Below are 15,884 nucleotides of genomic sequence, written 5' to 3'. Positions count from 1 at the left end.
ATCATCACAATTCACAAATGTAATGAAAAAGGCTCAGTACCCCAGCATCTCTTCCCAAGCTCTCTATAATCCAAAGTACATTTTGCCCTTTGGAAAAATGCAGAGCACTGCAGGTAAAATCCAAGCTTTTCTTTTTTTGCAGGCTATCTGAGCTTGTAGGTTTTTGCTGGCTCTGCTAGTGGCCATTTATTTTGGACTCATACCACACATCCAATGTTTCATTATGCATTTTTGCTCCAGCCAGAACTAATACAATTGGCTGCATCTCAGCTTGCTTCAAATATACAAGAGAGTGGGTTTCCTCAGAGAAAAGAAAGAACATCAGAAAAAGAGATCCTGTTTAAAGTAAAAACCACTATTGGGATTGTAAGGAAACTTAAAAAAGGCTACAAAATGTACATGTGCAAGGGTCCACTGCTGGCCCCACATCCCTGAGGAAAGAGAGGCTTTCCACCCTGCCCTGAAAGCTGACAAGTCCTTGGCAAAGCAGGGAATGAAGGAGAGGTTGACTATGGAAGACCCATCAGCGAAAAGGCATGCAGTCTATAGACTCTGTTTCCAAGAGACTTCTGGCCTCATGTCTGAGGATGGACTTTGCAAGAAATTCTTCTTCCACATAAGCAGCCAGAATAGATGGCCAGGAATTCGAAAGGTTATGATGTAATCTAAAACTTAAAATAAAATTAATTCCTTAAGCGTCAAAGAGGAATCATGTGAGCACAGGACAGCTCAGAAAAGAAACCTCCTCAGCAGAAACTCTGAATTATGCCAGCTGCAAGCTTCCATTTGTGGTTTTTAAAGTGCGATCTTGAAGCTACCTATGCTTGAAAATGTGGGACTTCTTTTTGAGGCCTGGAGTCAAAATCCCTTGAGACCAACAGTGGGACTCACTTGAAGATGCCTGCTGTTGAGGGTAAAACAGGGATAAGGTAGCTCAGCATAGCAAATTTCTTTGACTCCATAGAGAAGCAATGCCCAAGCAGTTTGGGCTGGGAGCAGAAGGACACAGGAGCTTGGGCATTTGAGGTGGCTCCTGGTTGGGTTTGGAGGCAGCTCCTAACTGTATTTCCCATCACTGGTTTCTGAAACACAAGCTTTGCCTGCAGGATGGCCATGGCTCCTGCAGCAACAAAATTATTTCCCCAAGGAGCAGCCAGTGTATTGCCACGATCTTAATCTTATTTAGTGTGGTAGCATGGTTTTAATTTTTCCGTGTTTGATCTCTCAGCTCAAGGAATATTGATAGAAATAGGGGCTGTGAGGATTAAATAAAGAGCAGCTTGTTGCATATGAAAAAATAGCTCTCAGTCCTCACTTTCTCCGCGGTGATTCAGCTTTTCCAACAGCGCTGCCGAGATAAAAGGCTCGCATGTGAGCACAAGTGTTAGCAAGGGCTGTAATGCTTTCAGCGCAGCCTCTTGCAAAAGGGCCTTGGCTGCGGCAGCAGATCCCGCCTGCTCCCAAACCTCCTGCCGCGGCGGGGAGGCGCTGGGCGAAGGCTGCTGCCCCTCCTGATGCCAGCACGGGCTGCGGCTTCAGGGCGCCCTGCTGATGCACCCGCGTCGTTCTGCGCGGCCGGCGGATGCAGCAGGCGGATCGCCCCTCCGCGCAGCCGGGCCGAGCCGGGCCGTGCCCCCGCGGGCCCGGTGCCTCGGCATCACCCCGGCACCGCCGCCCTAATCAGTGGCAGGCCCGGGGCGCGGGGTAATTAGAAACATCGAAGGGGCTTTCTATCTTTTGAAATCTGTCTCTCAACATCAAAGTGCGCCGCGCAAGTCGTCCTCCAGAGGCCGGCTCCCATATCTAAATGAGTGATGTATTTCATGGTATCTGTCGGGAAGGATATAATGAAGAAAACCGGCTTTGAGACGGAACATGATGTGAAAAACAGGTGGCCCGCTGTTGCGGAGCATCTGTTTTGCAGTCCAGTTGTGTTCCTGTAAAGTGCGCAAACACGGTGGGTGCGCAACCTCCGCGGGCGCGCAACCTCCGGGGCGCCCGGGGATGCCCACGGGAGAACCCCCGTGCCGCTGCGCATCCTCCTCCTCCCGGCCTGCAAGAAAAGCGGGCACTGCCCCCGCCTCGGGGACATGTGCACCTCCCCCAAACACGCAGAGCTGCGGGTACCATGCGAGGTGCATGGCAAAGCAAGATCTCTCTTCTCACCGCGCTGGCCCTGCCGGGGCCTTCAGCTGCCGCCACGGGGCTTCAGCATCCCCAGGACCACACTCCGCTCTCGTGGCGGCACGGCCCCTCGGAGAAGCCGGCTCCTCACTCTGTGAGCCCGCTGGCCTCGGGTCACCCCCGGTCTGGCCTGTAAGCAATATTCCGCTGAGCTCACATCGCTCGCTGGTAAGGATCCCAGGGCCGCCTCCTCTATGAGCTTGCACAACCGCTCCGACTGAGCGCGGCTATATTCTGACTTTTATCTGTGCAATAATAAAAAGCGTTGGCTCCTATCAACCAAGTCGTAAATCCGGCCGAGCGTGCACGTTTCAAAGGCACAGACAAATCGCCGTGATTTCCCCGGAGGATGCGCAGGACGGCGGGCAGCGGGAGGAGCGCACCGCCGGCACCTCCGCGCTGGCTTGGCCTGCAGCGCTGGCTATGGGCTGACCGGCTGGGTAATAATGCAGCGAGTCTCTCCAGGAGCCCTCTGCCCTGCCAGGGGCCGGCGGAGGAAGGGCTCGGCTGCGGGGGAGGTCCGGTGCGTTCAGATCTCCCGCACCTACCACGGGAAGGCAACCCGAGCCTCCCGTCGCCTGCGGAGGCTGGGGAGGGATCCCGCTCAAAACAGGGAGGACTGCAGGTGTCACAACATCTTTGGAAATGCGTTTCCTACCCTTATGAACGCCTTTACTTTGGAAAGAAACCCGTAAAAACGGCCTCCTACCCGTCCTCTACACCCGTGAACATCCCACTTATCGCAGCAGGAATGGGCTGCCTCTGGAGGGTAAAACGCTGCTCCCCAAGAAACGATGAAGGAAAGGGGAAAAAGAAAAAACAACAAAACCCAAACCCAAAAAGAAACAAAAGAAGACCCGAACCTCCAACCAACCAAAAAACCCACTCCATCCATAAAAGCTTCCCCCCGAGCCGTGGTCCCTTCACCGGCGGGGAGGGCAGGTGGCACCGCCCCGGCGGGCGGAGCGAGTACCGCGGGACAGCGCGCAGCGGGATGCGGGAGCGGCGCGCCCGCGGAGGCTGGGCTGGGCGCCCGGGAGCCTGCTGTCCCTTCGGGGGCAGACAGCCCCCCCTTCCTACAGTTGTTATTTTTATTTTAATTGGTGATTACGCTCCCTCCCGTCACTTTTCTGCGGTTGTTGGTGCCAGGCTCGGGGGTCCCGCGGGGATGGGGCGCCTGGTCCGGCAGCAGTCCGAGCCTCTGCCCGTCCCGTGTGCGGGGCCGCGGGTGGGCCGTGCTCCCGGTGCCTGCGGAGGGCTCTCGGGAAGCGGCGACAGAAAGACTCCGAGGCTGCTGGGAGAGACGGTCGGTCTCCACATCCCCTGCCGAGGCTGCCTCCTCCCGGTCTCGCCGCTGCCTCCGGTCCTCGGGCGCTTCCTCGCGGGTTTGGGCGCCGGCAGCGAACGGGCGGGATCTGAGGGCTGAGTTTTCTCGAGCTCCGTTTTTTGTCAGCGCTGGAGGAAAGGCTGACGATCACTGATCACTAGTTCGCGGGAATCGCGGCTGCTGTTTTTTTTGGGGGGGTTGGGGAGGGGGGTTGGTAGGTTTGGGGTTTTTCTGTGTGTTTTTTTTTTTTTTTCCCCTACAGTCTCTCCGATGTGTATTACCGAAATGTCTCGTCCCTTTCCCTTATTGGAAATGATTTCCCACTTCTATTGTGGTGAACTTTGCCTCGCCTGACTCTTTACGGCTTTTCTCTTGTTGATGGTCTCTCCTTTGTGGAAGTTTCGCGGGCTGATTGTATTTGTTAATTAGTTGCTAACAGCATCGTAATGTGGGCTTGATGGATAACCATGTCATTAGCGCTCACCCCTGCAATTCACATTTCCAACGGGGCAGGGGCTACCCCCTGCCGAGCCCGTGATTTGTGGCTGTTCTTTCCCGTGGGTGACACGCAGCCCCATCCCCTCTCTGCTCTCCTCCGCGCTGTGCCGCGGCTGGAGGGGGCGCGACCGCTGCAGTTTTCACTCCGAATGACGAACCCACACCTCCAGGCTGCAGCCTGCTCCTTTCGCTTTACTTTGGCGTGGAAAAGACATCGAGAACCCCTCTCCTTTGTGTGGCTCTGCGGTGCTACGTGGGTGCTCGTACAACACACCCCCCAAGCCCTTTGGCTGCCGGGGACGGGGATAAGGGCATCCCGCCCAAACCACTGTCGGCGCGACTTTCCCCGTGCTGCTCGGCCACGCGTGGGAAGAGCCACAGCCGCACTGCTCCCTCCCCGCCCGGCGGCAGCGCCCAGAGCCCGCCCTGCCCGGTAGCGCCCGTCGGGGGGGGTCCGCCCGCCCGTCCCGCCCCTCTCCGCGCCTTCTCCGCCGGGGGGCTCGGCCGAGCTTGGGAGATGTAGTCCCGGCTCCCGGGCTCGCCGGCGGCCGGCGGGGCTTCTGCGGGGGACTACGTTTCCCAGGCCCCCCTGCTGCTCGGCCGGGCCGCGGGAAGGGCCGGGCTGTCAATCAGCGCGCGTCGGCGGGGGCAGCGGGACGGGGATCCCCCCGCCCGCCCCGTGTCCCGCTAATAATAAGTGCTTCAGAGCCTTAAAAGCAGGGAGGCAAGTGTCATGCGGGCGCGTCGTAAGGGGCTGAGCTCCGGCTGAGCGCCCGGGGCCGTTTTGCCGCCGGCATAGCCGGGAGGGGGGAAAAAAAAGGGGGAGAAAAAAAGGAGGAAAAAAAAAAAAAAGCCTCGGAGCTGGTTCCCGGGGAAGGGGCGAGAGGAGAGAAGCCCGAAAGGCTGGACAAGCCGTCAGCGAAGTGGCGATGAGGCGCAGGAAGACGGCGGTGGCGGTCGGCTGCTGCCTCGCCTTCCTCCTGGGCACCCTGCTCAACCTCCTCTTCATCCCCGGCTCCGAGCACCCGCCGCCGCCCCGCGAGGAGCTGCCCCCCTCCCCGCCCGGCTCCCCCCTCTACCCGCCGGAGGAGGAGATCGGCGGCGGCCAGGCCGCCCTGGCGCGGCAGATCCGCGAGCGCTACGAGGAGGTGCTGCGCTACCGGCAGCACCGGGCGGCGGCGGCGGCGGGGCGGCGGCCGCTGCGGCCGCGGGAGCGGCGCCTGATGGACCTGGCGCCGCCGCGCACCTCGGCGGAGCAGCCGGGGCCGCGGGGCCGAGCGGCGGCGGGGCCGTGGGCCGGCGCCTCGGCCGAGCTCTCGCTGGAGCCGCCGCTGCTGGGCTGCCGCGACATCCGCGATGTCAGCGGCGTGCAGTACCTGGGCTCGGGCTACACCAAGGCGGTCTACAAGGCGGTCCTCAACCGCACGCTGGCCGTGGCCCTGAAGGCGGTGGACTTCGGCGGGCACGACATCGCCCACTGCGTGCGGCAGTTCTCCGCCCTGGGGGACTGCTACCGCCTAGCCGCCTACAAGATCGTCAAAGAGATGATCCTGCTGCAGCGGCTGCGCCACGCCAACGTCCTGCAGGTACGCGGGTCCGGCCGCGGAGCCCCGCGGGGCGGGTGGGTCGCGCTGCTTTCCCCCGGCGCTCTCAGTTCCTCCGCGGGCAACCTGTCGGAGCTACCGCCGGCAGTCCCGGAGCGGGCCGGGACCGTGCCGGGGAGCTCCCGAGAGTTCGCGCACGCACCGCCGTCCTCTGTTCCGTGGGCAGCCGCACCCCCTTCGGCGGTCGCGGTCGCCGGGGCAGATGTGTCCCCGGCACGGCGGTTCCGTACCTCTCGTCCGCATCGCGTGTCCGCGGGAAGGCGCGTCGATGGGCGCTTTCCGCTGGCAGCGGCGGTGCTCACCCCGCGGCGACAAGTGAATCGCCCCGGAGGGGCGCGCCGGGCCCCAGGCACGGCCGGGAGCGGTGCGGGATGCGGCGCGTTCCCCCTCCCGCCCGGCATCCCCCCGCGGCGGCCGGCCCTGCGGCTTGCGCTCTGATCCCGCTTCCTCGGGATCGAATACTGAGGCGAGGAAAGGGGCCAGGGGGAGGCTGAGGAAGGACTCGAAAATCCACAAACACCCCCCGAATGCAGGAAATAAAGGCCGGCTAGACTGCAAGCGCCCCTGGCTCCGGTACCCCCGGAGAGAAGGAAGCGGTGCGATCACCCCTGGAAGTCTCTGCTGGGACTCCCGGCGGGCTCGGCTGGATCCGCGCAGCCCTGGCACACGGGTCAGCCCAGGGGGCTCACCCAGCACAGGCCGGGTGGGAGTCCTGCCGGCCGGTGCGCCGGCACCGCGGCACTTGCCAGAAGGGGCTGCATTGTAGGGCTGTTACACATCAGCGTGAGTCTCAGCGGGTCCATTTGGATGTAAATGCTGGTATGGAAATTCCTATTGCGTTTCGCATAGCATGAGCGTTGCAGTAGAATAAAAAATGAACGTTAGAACAGACGGTCTCACAGTAGGTGCTTTTTGAACTGAATCGGGTAAAGGAGTTTTGTGTTTCTTCTTCAGCAGCTGCAGCAGGAGTACCAGCTCCCCCACGAGAACTTCAGATCCCAGCGATCAAAGCTCTCGAGTTTCATATACTGTTCAAAGAAAGGCTAGTCATGATTTATCCACGACAAGAAAATATATATTAACCTTCCTTCCTTCCATCCATCCATCCGTCTGTCCTTCCTCTCTCTGTGGGGCCAGGTCTTAACTATAATGTATAGGGAGAACAGCATCTTGCAAACTGCAAAAGCCTGTGCTCCTAGGAAGGATATTAGTTGCTCCTCTTAAGCTGTGATTAATTCTGTTTGGAAAAGCCATCCTTGGGTGCAAACATGATTACTAGTTGCTCTGAAAGGATTTTGTTTCCCCCCCCCCAAGACTGGTTTTGTTTTGTTGAGTTTTTTTCCTCAGTGTAAGCGAGTTGGCCAGCTTGTGTTTTTAAAAGTTAAGTCATTTTGGTAGGCACTAGCATTTCTTTCCTGTTTTACTCATGTGTAGTTTTCTAGTCTGGAAGAATTAATTGGGCATTAATTTTGAGCTGTCCTTCTCATGAAAAGGAAGCGGGGTATGCTGTCTGTCCCCGCATATGTGTATGGGTGGGGGATCCTCTGTCAGCGCTGCCGAGGTTGCCCGGTGCCTCACTTCCCCCCACAGCAAACCTTGAAGGAGCCGCAGGAATTCACTTCTCCAGTCCGGGATGTCAGGTGGACTCTGAAGGAGGGAACCTCAGGCGTGATGCACGGTGTCCCGTGGCGGGGGGGCCGGGGCAGGAGGAGCTGGAGGATGAGCAGGAACTTCCACCAGCGCCAGGAGAAGCACGCCCAGCCTCCGTGCTGGGAAAATGCTCTCATGGGCAAAAATCCCTTCTGTTAGTTAAGGCTTCATATTTACATGCCACCCCGTTTAAAAATAGATTACACTTAAAGCAGAAACATGTTTTTAGATTCGTTCCGATTTTGTCATTGTGTTTCTTTTTGCCTGCCCTCCTGCTGCATCAGCCCAGCGGTGCTGCCAGGCCGGGAGAACCTTGCGCTCCCAGACGTCCCCAGCTTTGTTGTTTAATGCACCGCGTTGTGGGGGCACACGGGGCCAGGGCGCTGCGGCATGAGTCAGGGCCAAACGTGTGATAAGGCATTACCTTGAAAGGAGACGGTAAATATCGACCTGACAGGCGCTATCTGGACACTGTCGGGACAACGCTGTGGGCCAGGAGCAAGTCTCCGGTGTCATACAGGAGTCGTGGAACCGATGTGGAAAATGGGGCACCAGGGAACAACATGAAATATATTGGTTGTGCCTCTGCTAAAATTTCACACAGGACAGGATCGGCTGACTTAATGTTTTTTAACTTGTTTTCAGCAAAAGCCGGCCCCGGGCTTAGAATTCAATGCCCAGGCTTTGCTGCCGAGGCAGAGGAATCAGTTCAAAAGCCAGCGTCTCCTCCTTCCTCTGGCTTTTGACAGGCGCTCCAGCTCCCATTGGAGCAGGAGGATCGCACTGGTTACGGACGCCAAAGGCACGATGCCACATCTGGGCCGGCGAGGGCCGGGAGCTGCCTTTGCTTCTTACCTCTGTTTTGCTCCTTTTCCCCCCTCCCCGGCGGTTCCCGGCATACCCAAATACGAGCCGGCTGCTATAAATAGCAGGGAGGACGTGCCACCCTCCTGTCACCCTGCCGTGCCAGGGGACGGCAGGGCTGGCGGGCAGCCCCGGCTGGGGCACCGGGGAACCGGCAGGGACGGGGCAGGGCGGCGGCGGTCACCGGGGCGCTCCGTGGCCGCCGCCCGGGGCTGGAGGCCAAGCGGGGCCGCTGGAGGAGAGCTGGAGCTCTTCCTCCGCCTCCCCACGCCGCGGGCGTGGGAGGGAGCGACCCCGGGGAGGCGGCCACGCAGGCGGCGGCAGCCGCCCTGCCTCAGCGGGAACCCTCCCGGCTATCCCCGGCCCCGGTCAGGGACTGGTGGCGGTGAGTGCGTTCCTGAGTTTCTTTTGCTGAAAATAAAGTTTCGTGTCGGTTCAGTCCTAGGAAAGGGGGTTTTCCTGTAAATCTCTGGCAGCTGACAGCCTGAAGTGTAGTTTGTAAGATAACAGGCTTGTTCTTTACTGTCTCAGCAGTTCTCATTCTGGCCTGTCTCTTGTCAAAATCAGCTTTTGCCTTCTTTTTTTTTTTTTTTTTTTTTTTTTTTTTTTAGCCATCCTTTAAAAAGACTTGATTGTTGTACGATATATAATAGAGGGGAAAAGAGCTCTTTCCAGAAAGTACCAGTGCCTTTAGACAGCATGCTGACATATTCACCGTGCCCTCCGCCCGGGGAAGGAGCCAGATGTGTCAGCTCTGGCAGATGTGGTGAATCAAATCTAACAAAAGAAAAAGGGAAAACTAGCAAGAGGGAGAGTGGTTTCACATTAGGCAATGCTGAGGCGAAGGCAGCTTGCCTTCCTGTTTTTATTATAATGCTCTGCCCCGTCACTTGCAGGAAGAGCCAGCGTTGGGCAGTCACCCCCCTTGCCCCCGCCGTCTGGGGCTGCCTGAGGCGCCCTGGGGCGGCAGCCGCTGCGAAGGGCAGGTGCAGGCTGCAGTGGAAATATATTTGCTTTGGAGTGGCGAAGAGAGGGGTAGTTCATTAAAGTTGATTTTTTAATGAAGGGCACTGGAGAAGAGGGGGAACTGGGTCACTGATTCGTTGTAACAGAGGATTTAGCAGACCGCTAATTGCTTTGCAGTCGCTCTGTCGAATGCAGTGCCCCATCTCTTCCTTTCACTCCGTGCTGCGATTTCTTTTCTTGCAGAGTTCAAATGCTGCTGTCTGAATCCTGGCTTTCTGAGCATTTTAGTGGGGGAGATGATTTAGAGTGCTTTAATTCCTCCCTGCCCATATTTGAGGAAGAAAAGAAAATCAAACCATTTGCAGTTAATTTCAAACAACGAGCACAATTGTAGTGACACAAAGGCAATGTTTGATTTACTGTAATAATGTAATTATAGCCCTGGAGTATCAGAATTAAGGGTGGTGCCATCCTTTCTTCGTTTGCATTGCTGAAGAGAAGGGAGGGGAGGTCTGAAACTGCAGACGTTTGGAAAAGTGCAAGCTTATTTCTGTGACAGCTGTTTATCAGCACTTTCAGTGTCAATTCACAATGATTCATTTAAGAAGAAGCTACCGATCTCTTTCTAAAAACACACACAAAAGCTCAGGGATAAGGGTTGGCTTTGTCTGATTCTGGTGGAAGACACTTAGCTACTAACAGCACCAATGGTTTGCTGGCTGCCCAGACCAGGCCAGTTCATTTGGCTTATTTAGCTTTAGTGTGAAGTTAAAATGTGCAGTTGAAATAACTGAGATGACATCTGTGCTAGAAAAGTCACCATCCAAATATCAAAGCAGTTTCTGTATGAACTGGGTCAGTTAGCTCTACTGTATTTATAACTGATTTTTTAAAAGATGGTCATGATTTACCAGGAGACTATTTATCTCTTGTAAAATTAATTGATTATAATAGACTGCAAATAATACATCACTTACTGCTGACAAGTAGGCTTAAGATGTGCTAGCCGATCACAATATTTTTAAATACCCATTTTTAAACAGGATTTTCTTTTCTTTAGATGTGATAATTAAGAGATTTTTTTACCCTGATGGTTTCTCTATACATATGCATAGCCAACAGGATAGGCAGTTTTAAATTTAATGTGAGAATTAAAATAATAAAGCTTTGTATATGGTTTGCTTATTCCAGGTGGAAGCAGACAATCTTTCCAAGTCTGAAGAGAGTCATTATACAATTAATTTCCAGTGCAAACTTATTTGCATAGGGATTGTGTGAAATCTTAAAGGCCTGGTCCTTTTACCTTTTGCAGGAATCTACTGTTGTTTTCACAGAAGGCAGGGGGGAAGGGGAGATTGTGCTATAGTGGAAACAGCTACTCAGGGACCTCTTCCCTGTTGCCAGCGGGTGGGCATTGAATTGCTTTTGTGGTGGCAGTGCAGGATTCCCAGCAACAAGTCTGGCTGGAGTTTGGCCATCAGGACTCTGGGACTACTGACCTGAGAAAAGTGCTGCACTTGCTGACAGCAGCTGCTGGGAGTCTATATGGAGAATTTGTCATTCTTAATTTTTGGATGGGGCAGCAGAAGTTCCCAGTTCTTGGGGATCAGATTTTTCAAAACTAAGCGCCTAATGAAAATTAACCTTTGAGGCTGGAGCTGGATGAGCTCTGACCATGCACAGATATGGGATTGCTAAATTTATGAGGATCATGTAATTTAGGAAGATCATGAAAAATACTGGGAATGTTTTTCTAAATTACCTCAGTTGAGTTTCTCCTGGGACAGGTTGGTTAAAGGTGAGTGAGGCCAACACGTGGTGCATGACCAGGCTGATAGTGGCTGCCTAACTGGTGTTGGGCTTAGAGGAATTTCAGCTCCCAGACAGATGAGCCTGTCATATCTTTTCAGTGACAGGGGAAGTTGCCACCTCTTGCTGGCCACCTCCTTCCTCTGGAAATTACTGCCACCACCACCACTGCCTGGGGAGCTGTGGATGGAGCAGCTCCCTTGCCCCAGTCAATCCACTGCTTGACATGATTGTAGGTGCACCTTGAAAGGAGATGAAGTATTTATCTCTCTTGGGCACCCTTCGAGATGGTTAGTGGTGGTCGACAGAAGGTGTTGGGGGTGGCCATTCATGTGGTGAGAGAAAAAAGCAGGCAGTGCCACCTACTGATGGCTTGGCAGAGACAGCCCACTGCTGCTAGCAGATGTCCCCACAGCCCCAAGGAGTTCGGCTTGGAGTGGAGAAGGGCAGGGAGAGCAGACAGATGCGGTTTGGCGAGGAAAGAAGAATTACACCAAGTGCTTCTTTATTGTGAGACTGCTTCCCAAAAGGCCCAGATGTTATCCTGCACTTTTAAGAGTGAAGAAAGGATCTGTTAACAAGAACTCCAGAGCTGCTGGAAGCATAGAGCTGATACAATTGCAAACCCACTCTTAACTGTTCCTGTCCCTGAAGGCAAGCTGCACATCTTGATGCTCAAGTCACTAAATAGTATTTTTTTTCCCATTGAATTCCTTGGGTTGGCAGAGGGTGTTGAACTTGCAAAGCTGCTGGCAGTAATGACTTTCCATAAGGCACATGTCATCACATAAGTTAGAAGGGCTACATTGTCCCTCCTTTTAAAAGTAGCATTCATAAAACTAATCCCAATCATTTGTTGAATGATTTCTATGGTTGTTTCTCAGTTTTATGTGTGAAACACGTAAATCACTCCAGAAGACTGGTTTGAATTTCTGCCTCCTTTATGAGAGTTGATGACTTGCAACCTCATCCAGTTTCTTTGAGGAGAGCCCAGCACTGCTTCTTCTGCTCAGTGTCTTGGAGAGATCAGTGGTCACCACAGGATGCTGTGGGTATGATCAAGTTCTCCCTTGCTGCTTGCTGTTTTTCATGGGAGCAACAATGAATGAACAAGGTCATTCCAGGCTGAGGTCAATATCCTGACCTGGAATTGGTTATGACCAGGACAGAATTGCAGAGGGGAGCACATGGTTTTTATAAATTATCCTTTCATTCCCCCTGCCCCCCAGTGTGGGATAGCTAGGTAAATCTCTTCTCCCTGATATCCAGTGGCAAGGCACATGGGGGAATTGTTCAAAGCTGCACTGGGCAAGGTTGAGACCTGAGACTAAGAAGGGTGGTCAAACACTGGAACAGGCTTCCTCCAGAGGTGGTCAATACCCCAAGCCTAGGAGTGTTAAGGAAGCATTTGAACAATGCCCTCAATAACATCCTTTAACTTTTAGTCAGCCCTGAAATGGTCAGGAAGTTGGACTACACGATCATTTCCTGTCTCTTCCAACTGACCAACTGAAATATCCCATCCAATCCTATATCCCTGAATTGGATCATTATGGTCCTTTTGCACATCTCGGTCTTCTAGTTGTAGCCGTTTGGGAAGGGCAGGCTGAGATGTGGTGGTTGGCCAGGGAGGAGGAGAGGAGCCCTGGAAGAGGACACCAAGTCTGGCATAGCTCTGCTCCTCTGTCTTTCTGCTCATTGCAGCATTGGTGGATTCAGGCATCAGCTCACGCTGTGCTTGGAAGTGTTACAGGCCAGGTTTGTGAAGTATCTGTCAAATATGCAAGCTGGGCTTTTAAAAATATGTTTTTTCTAATGGATTTTTGTGCCAGCACAGTCATCTGATGGTTCAGGTAGATGCCCCATGACATCTACCTTCTGTTGCCATTTTTCATTTGAGTAATGGCTGTGAAAAACTTAACAAGAACTAGTTCTCACAGGCACTCTGCTAATACTAATATTGACTCTTGACTAATTTTAAAGGACCTGTTATTTTTCATCACACATAGCTGAACTGCTCAGTTTAGGTAACAGACACCAGACATGGATATTTTATATTGTTTTAGGCCAAATTTGGAACAGCTTAGTTTGGATAGACTTGCCTTTTTCTTGGACTATGTAGCTGCAGATAGACTCCAAAGTTATTTTAAAGCTTGCCATGATAAAGTTCAAAATGATATGACTCATACCTAAGAAAGAAGAATTATACAGATTGATTTATTATAATGAACCCAAGACGAGCATTTCCATTTGTGAATGTGTGATGCACAGAGGTTATTTGACAGTTTTGTAATGCAAAATCATGTCATGACAAAGGGTTAAAGTTGTGGTGCAGTGGAACTGAGTGCCGTGGCTATGAATGGAGGTCAGGGGAGCTTCTGATCTGGCTATTTACAAGATAATGAACTATGCCTCCAGTGATATCAGCCTGTTTCCATTGAAATCATGGTTGTATGAGTGATCCATTTGTCTTCACTGGAAGGCTTTACAAAAGTAGGCTGCTTGAGTGACTAAATATTTGCAGGGTTGGCCCTTGAGCTTGTGCAGTGCAATGCAAATTCAAAGTGCTGTAAATGTTTTTAATAGAAGAATTTTCCACTTCAGAGTATAAGGAAAGCAGGGAGAGTAAAAGGGAGATAAGGTTACTAAATCATAATATTATAGCCAACATAATATCTGTTGGAGCAGCAGGTATGTATGGATATGTATACACATATACTTCTGAAATGTATGGAGATATCTGTGGACCTTTATGGATATAGCAACGGATATGGGTAAAAACACAGTGTTCTGTTTTGAGTACTACATTCCAGTTTTTCTATTAATGAAAATGTTTAGTAACATGTTTAGTAACAGTGCCAGAAATGAGATTCTTGTACCTTTTAGTACTTCTAGAGTTTAGTGCTAATCACAATGCTACATTTATAAATAAAGCCTAGGAAGAACTGTGAATTTAGAGTGTAATATTTGAATTACCCACTACTTTCTCTCATTTCCAAAATCCAGCAGACAAAATCCCACCTCACAGCTGTCAGCACACAGTTTGGGTCCCACTCTCAAAAGGCTCTGCATGGTGCTGGGGATGTTCTGTATGAGTCTTTTTCCAGTGAAACTCAGCACTTTGCAGGACTTGATTGCTAGATTTCAATGGGAGAAAGTCAATTTACTTCTTATGTGCCATCTAGATATATTCTATAGCAGGAAAGTTGGCATTGGGTCGATCTTTAGTAAATTTATGCATTGAGTTACCTGCATTTTCCAGGTTCCCTGCATGCTACAGGTTTGCATGTGCTTTTGGGCTGATTTGCAATATATACAAATATTTAGTATGTATTTTAAAAATATATAAAACATTTTAAAATGCATGTGCAAATATTGTGTGTGTACGTTAGATATCAGAACAAGCATATGCATATGTATTGTATATACAAAAATATATGTGTATATATGTATATATGTATACATATAGATGTATGTACCATCAGCAGTGAGGGGAAATTTTTAAAATACAAGTGATTAGTAAATCTTAAAGTGACAGAAATGTCTCAAATCATGTATTGGTAAGTTTGTAGCTGTATCAGGCTGTGCAGGGGATTTCTGTTCTTGCAGGGATGTACTGAGTGCTTCAAGGATGAAAGGTGAATCCAAGGACTAATTGCCTAAAAATATTACATTAGCTTAGCAATAAAATATCAAGAGCTTCTAAAATATGCTGTTCTGGTTTTGAAACATAGCAGCTTAAGCAAATAGATCATCGAAAGACCAGTAGGAGCTTTTTATTTCCCCCGGGCACCAAAACACTACAAAATACAATCTAGACACAACCAGTTTTGATTAAGCAACTGTGTCCCTATGTATTTCTGAAAAGAAAGGCTGTGTCAAGTCTTGACTACTGTCACTCTTCATACGTAGTAAGATTGTATTTCATTGCAGTTTTCTATTGTGGGCAGAAGTTGGGTCCTATTGTAGTCAAAATTACAAGAGAAAAGCTGTCCAAATTGAAAGAGAAGAGAGTTAGGTTTCTGAAATTTACTTCTGGTGTAATGCAGTTGAGCCTGTCACTTATATTATAGCTGGTAACAGTGTGCTTGAAATTCACATTCCGGGACTCACAGAAATCTCATGTTCATTGGAGAAAAAAAGGGGGAAATTACCAGTTTTTGTGGTTGTAGAGAGAAAAGAATATTGACAATGTGTTGTAATTTTTAGGGAAATGGTATGATCTGTGCAGGGGCATTTTGCCCTCCAGCAGTCCTGCCACAGCCTGGCAGCAGAGCCCCAGCTGGGGAAAGTGGCTGGAGACCTGTTTGGAAAAGGTGGGTCCTACAGTTTGTGACTGAGCAACCTCCACAAAGGAAATGTAATACTTTGGCAATGGTTCTGGTTTGACATTTAGTTTTTGGAAAGTCCGGCTGGAGTGTCTATACCGATGCGGGAGGGCTCAGCGTTTGCACAGACTTACCCTGCTGATGACAGCTTAATAAGCCTTTTTTTTGTGTTTTTATTCAGTAAGCTTGTTGGCTTTTGTGTAGAGGGTGACCTCTGCTTTTGCCCTCCCCTGCTGCCCCAGCTTCTCTGAAAGGGGCACCTCTGTCCCCATAATTTGTAGTAAAAGGGAATTGTAAAGGGAGGTGAACTGGCCAGCTGTAGGGACACGGGCTCCTACAATGCAATATGACTTTCACAGGGGCTGACCTTGTATGCCCAGTGTGCCTAAAAACTGTTGGGAATCAGGGGGAATTTTGGGGGCAGAAAGACTAATGCAGGACTGAGCATTTATGAACGAGAAAATCCAGATGGCGAGGGAAAAATTTGGTAAACAGGGCTACTCGAAAGAAATGAATTATGACACATGATGTGAGAACAGGTCAACATTTCATATCTGGCATACATATTTCTAAACAGACAGAAAGGCATCCCAGTATCGTGACTGTTTGCTATTAGATTCTACACAAAAATATATTGGGGTGGCATTTAAATGC

General features: G+C 51.4%; 1 protein-coding gene across 1 annotated transcript in view; it reads left to right on the top strand.

Annotated features, from left to right (window-relative positions):
- The first annotated feature begins 4,776 nt into the window (after nt 1–4,776).
- The window catches only part of PKDCC (protein kinase domain containing, cytoplasmic), a 35,395-nt gene continuing 24,287 nt past the window's right edge, over nt 4,777–15,884 (top strand). Inside the window, exon 1 of the mRNA XM_021547551.3 lies at nt 4,777–5,595. Within this exon, the coding sequence (XP_021403226.2) occupies nt 4,939–5,595 (657 nt within the window). The 5' untranslated portion in view covers nt 4,777–4,938. The remainder of the gene's footprint in view (nt 5,596–15,884) is intronic.

Source organism: Lonchura striata, chromosome 3, assembly GCF_050655825.1.
Source record: "Lonchura striata isolate lonStrDom1 chromosome 3, ASM5065582v1, whole genome shotgun sequence".
Taxonomy (NCBI): Eukaryota; Metazoa; Chordata; class Aves; order Passeriformes; family Estrildidae; genus Lonchura; species Lonchura striata.
Note: the sequence above shows the minus strand (reverse complement) of the source record. Positions and strands in the feature narration are given on the sequence as shown.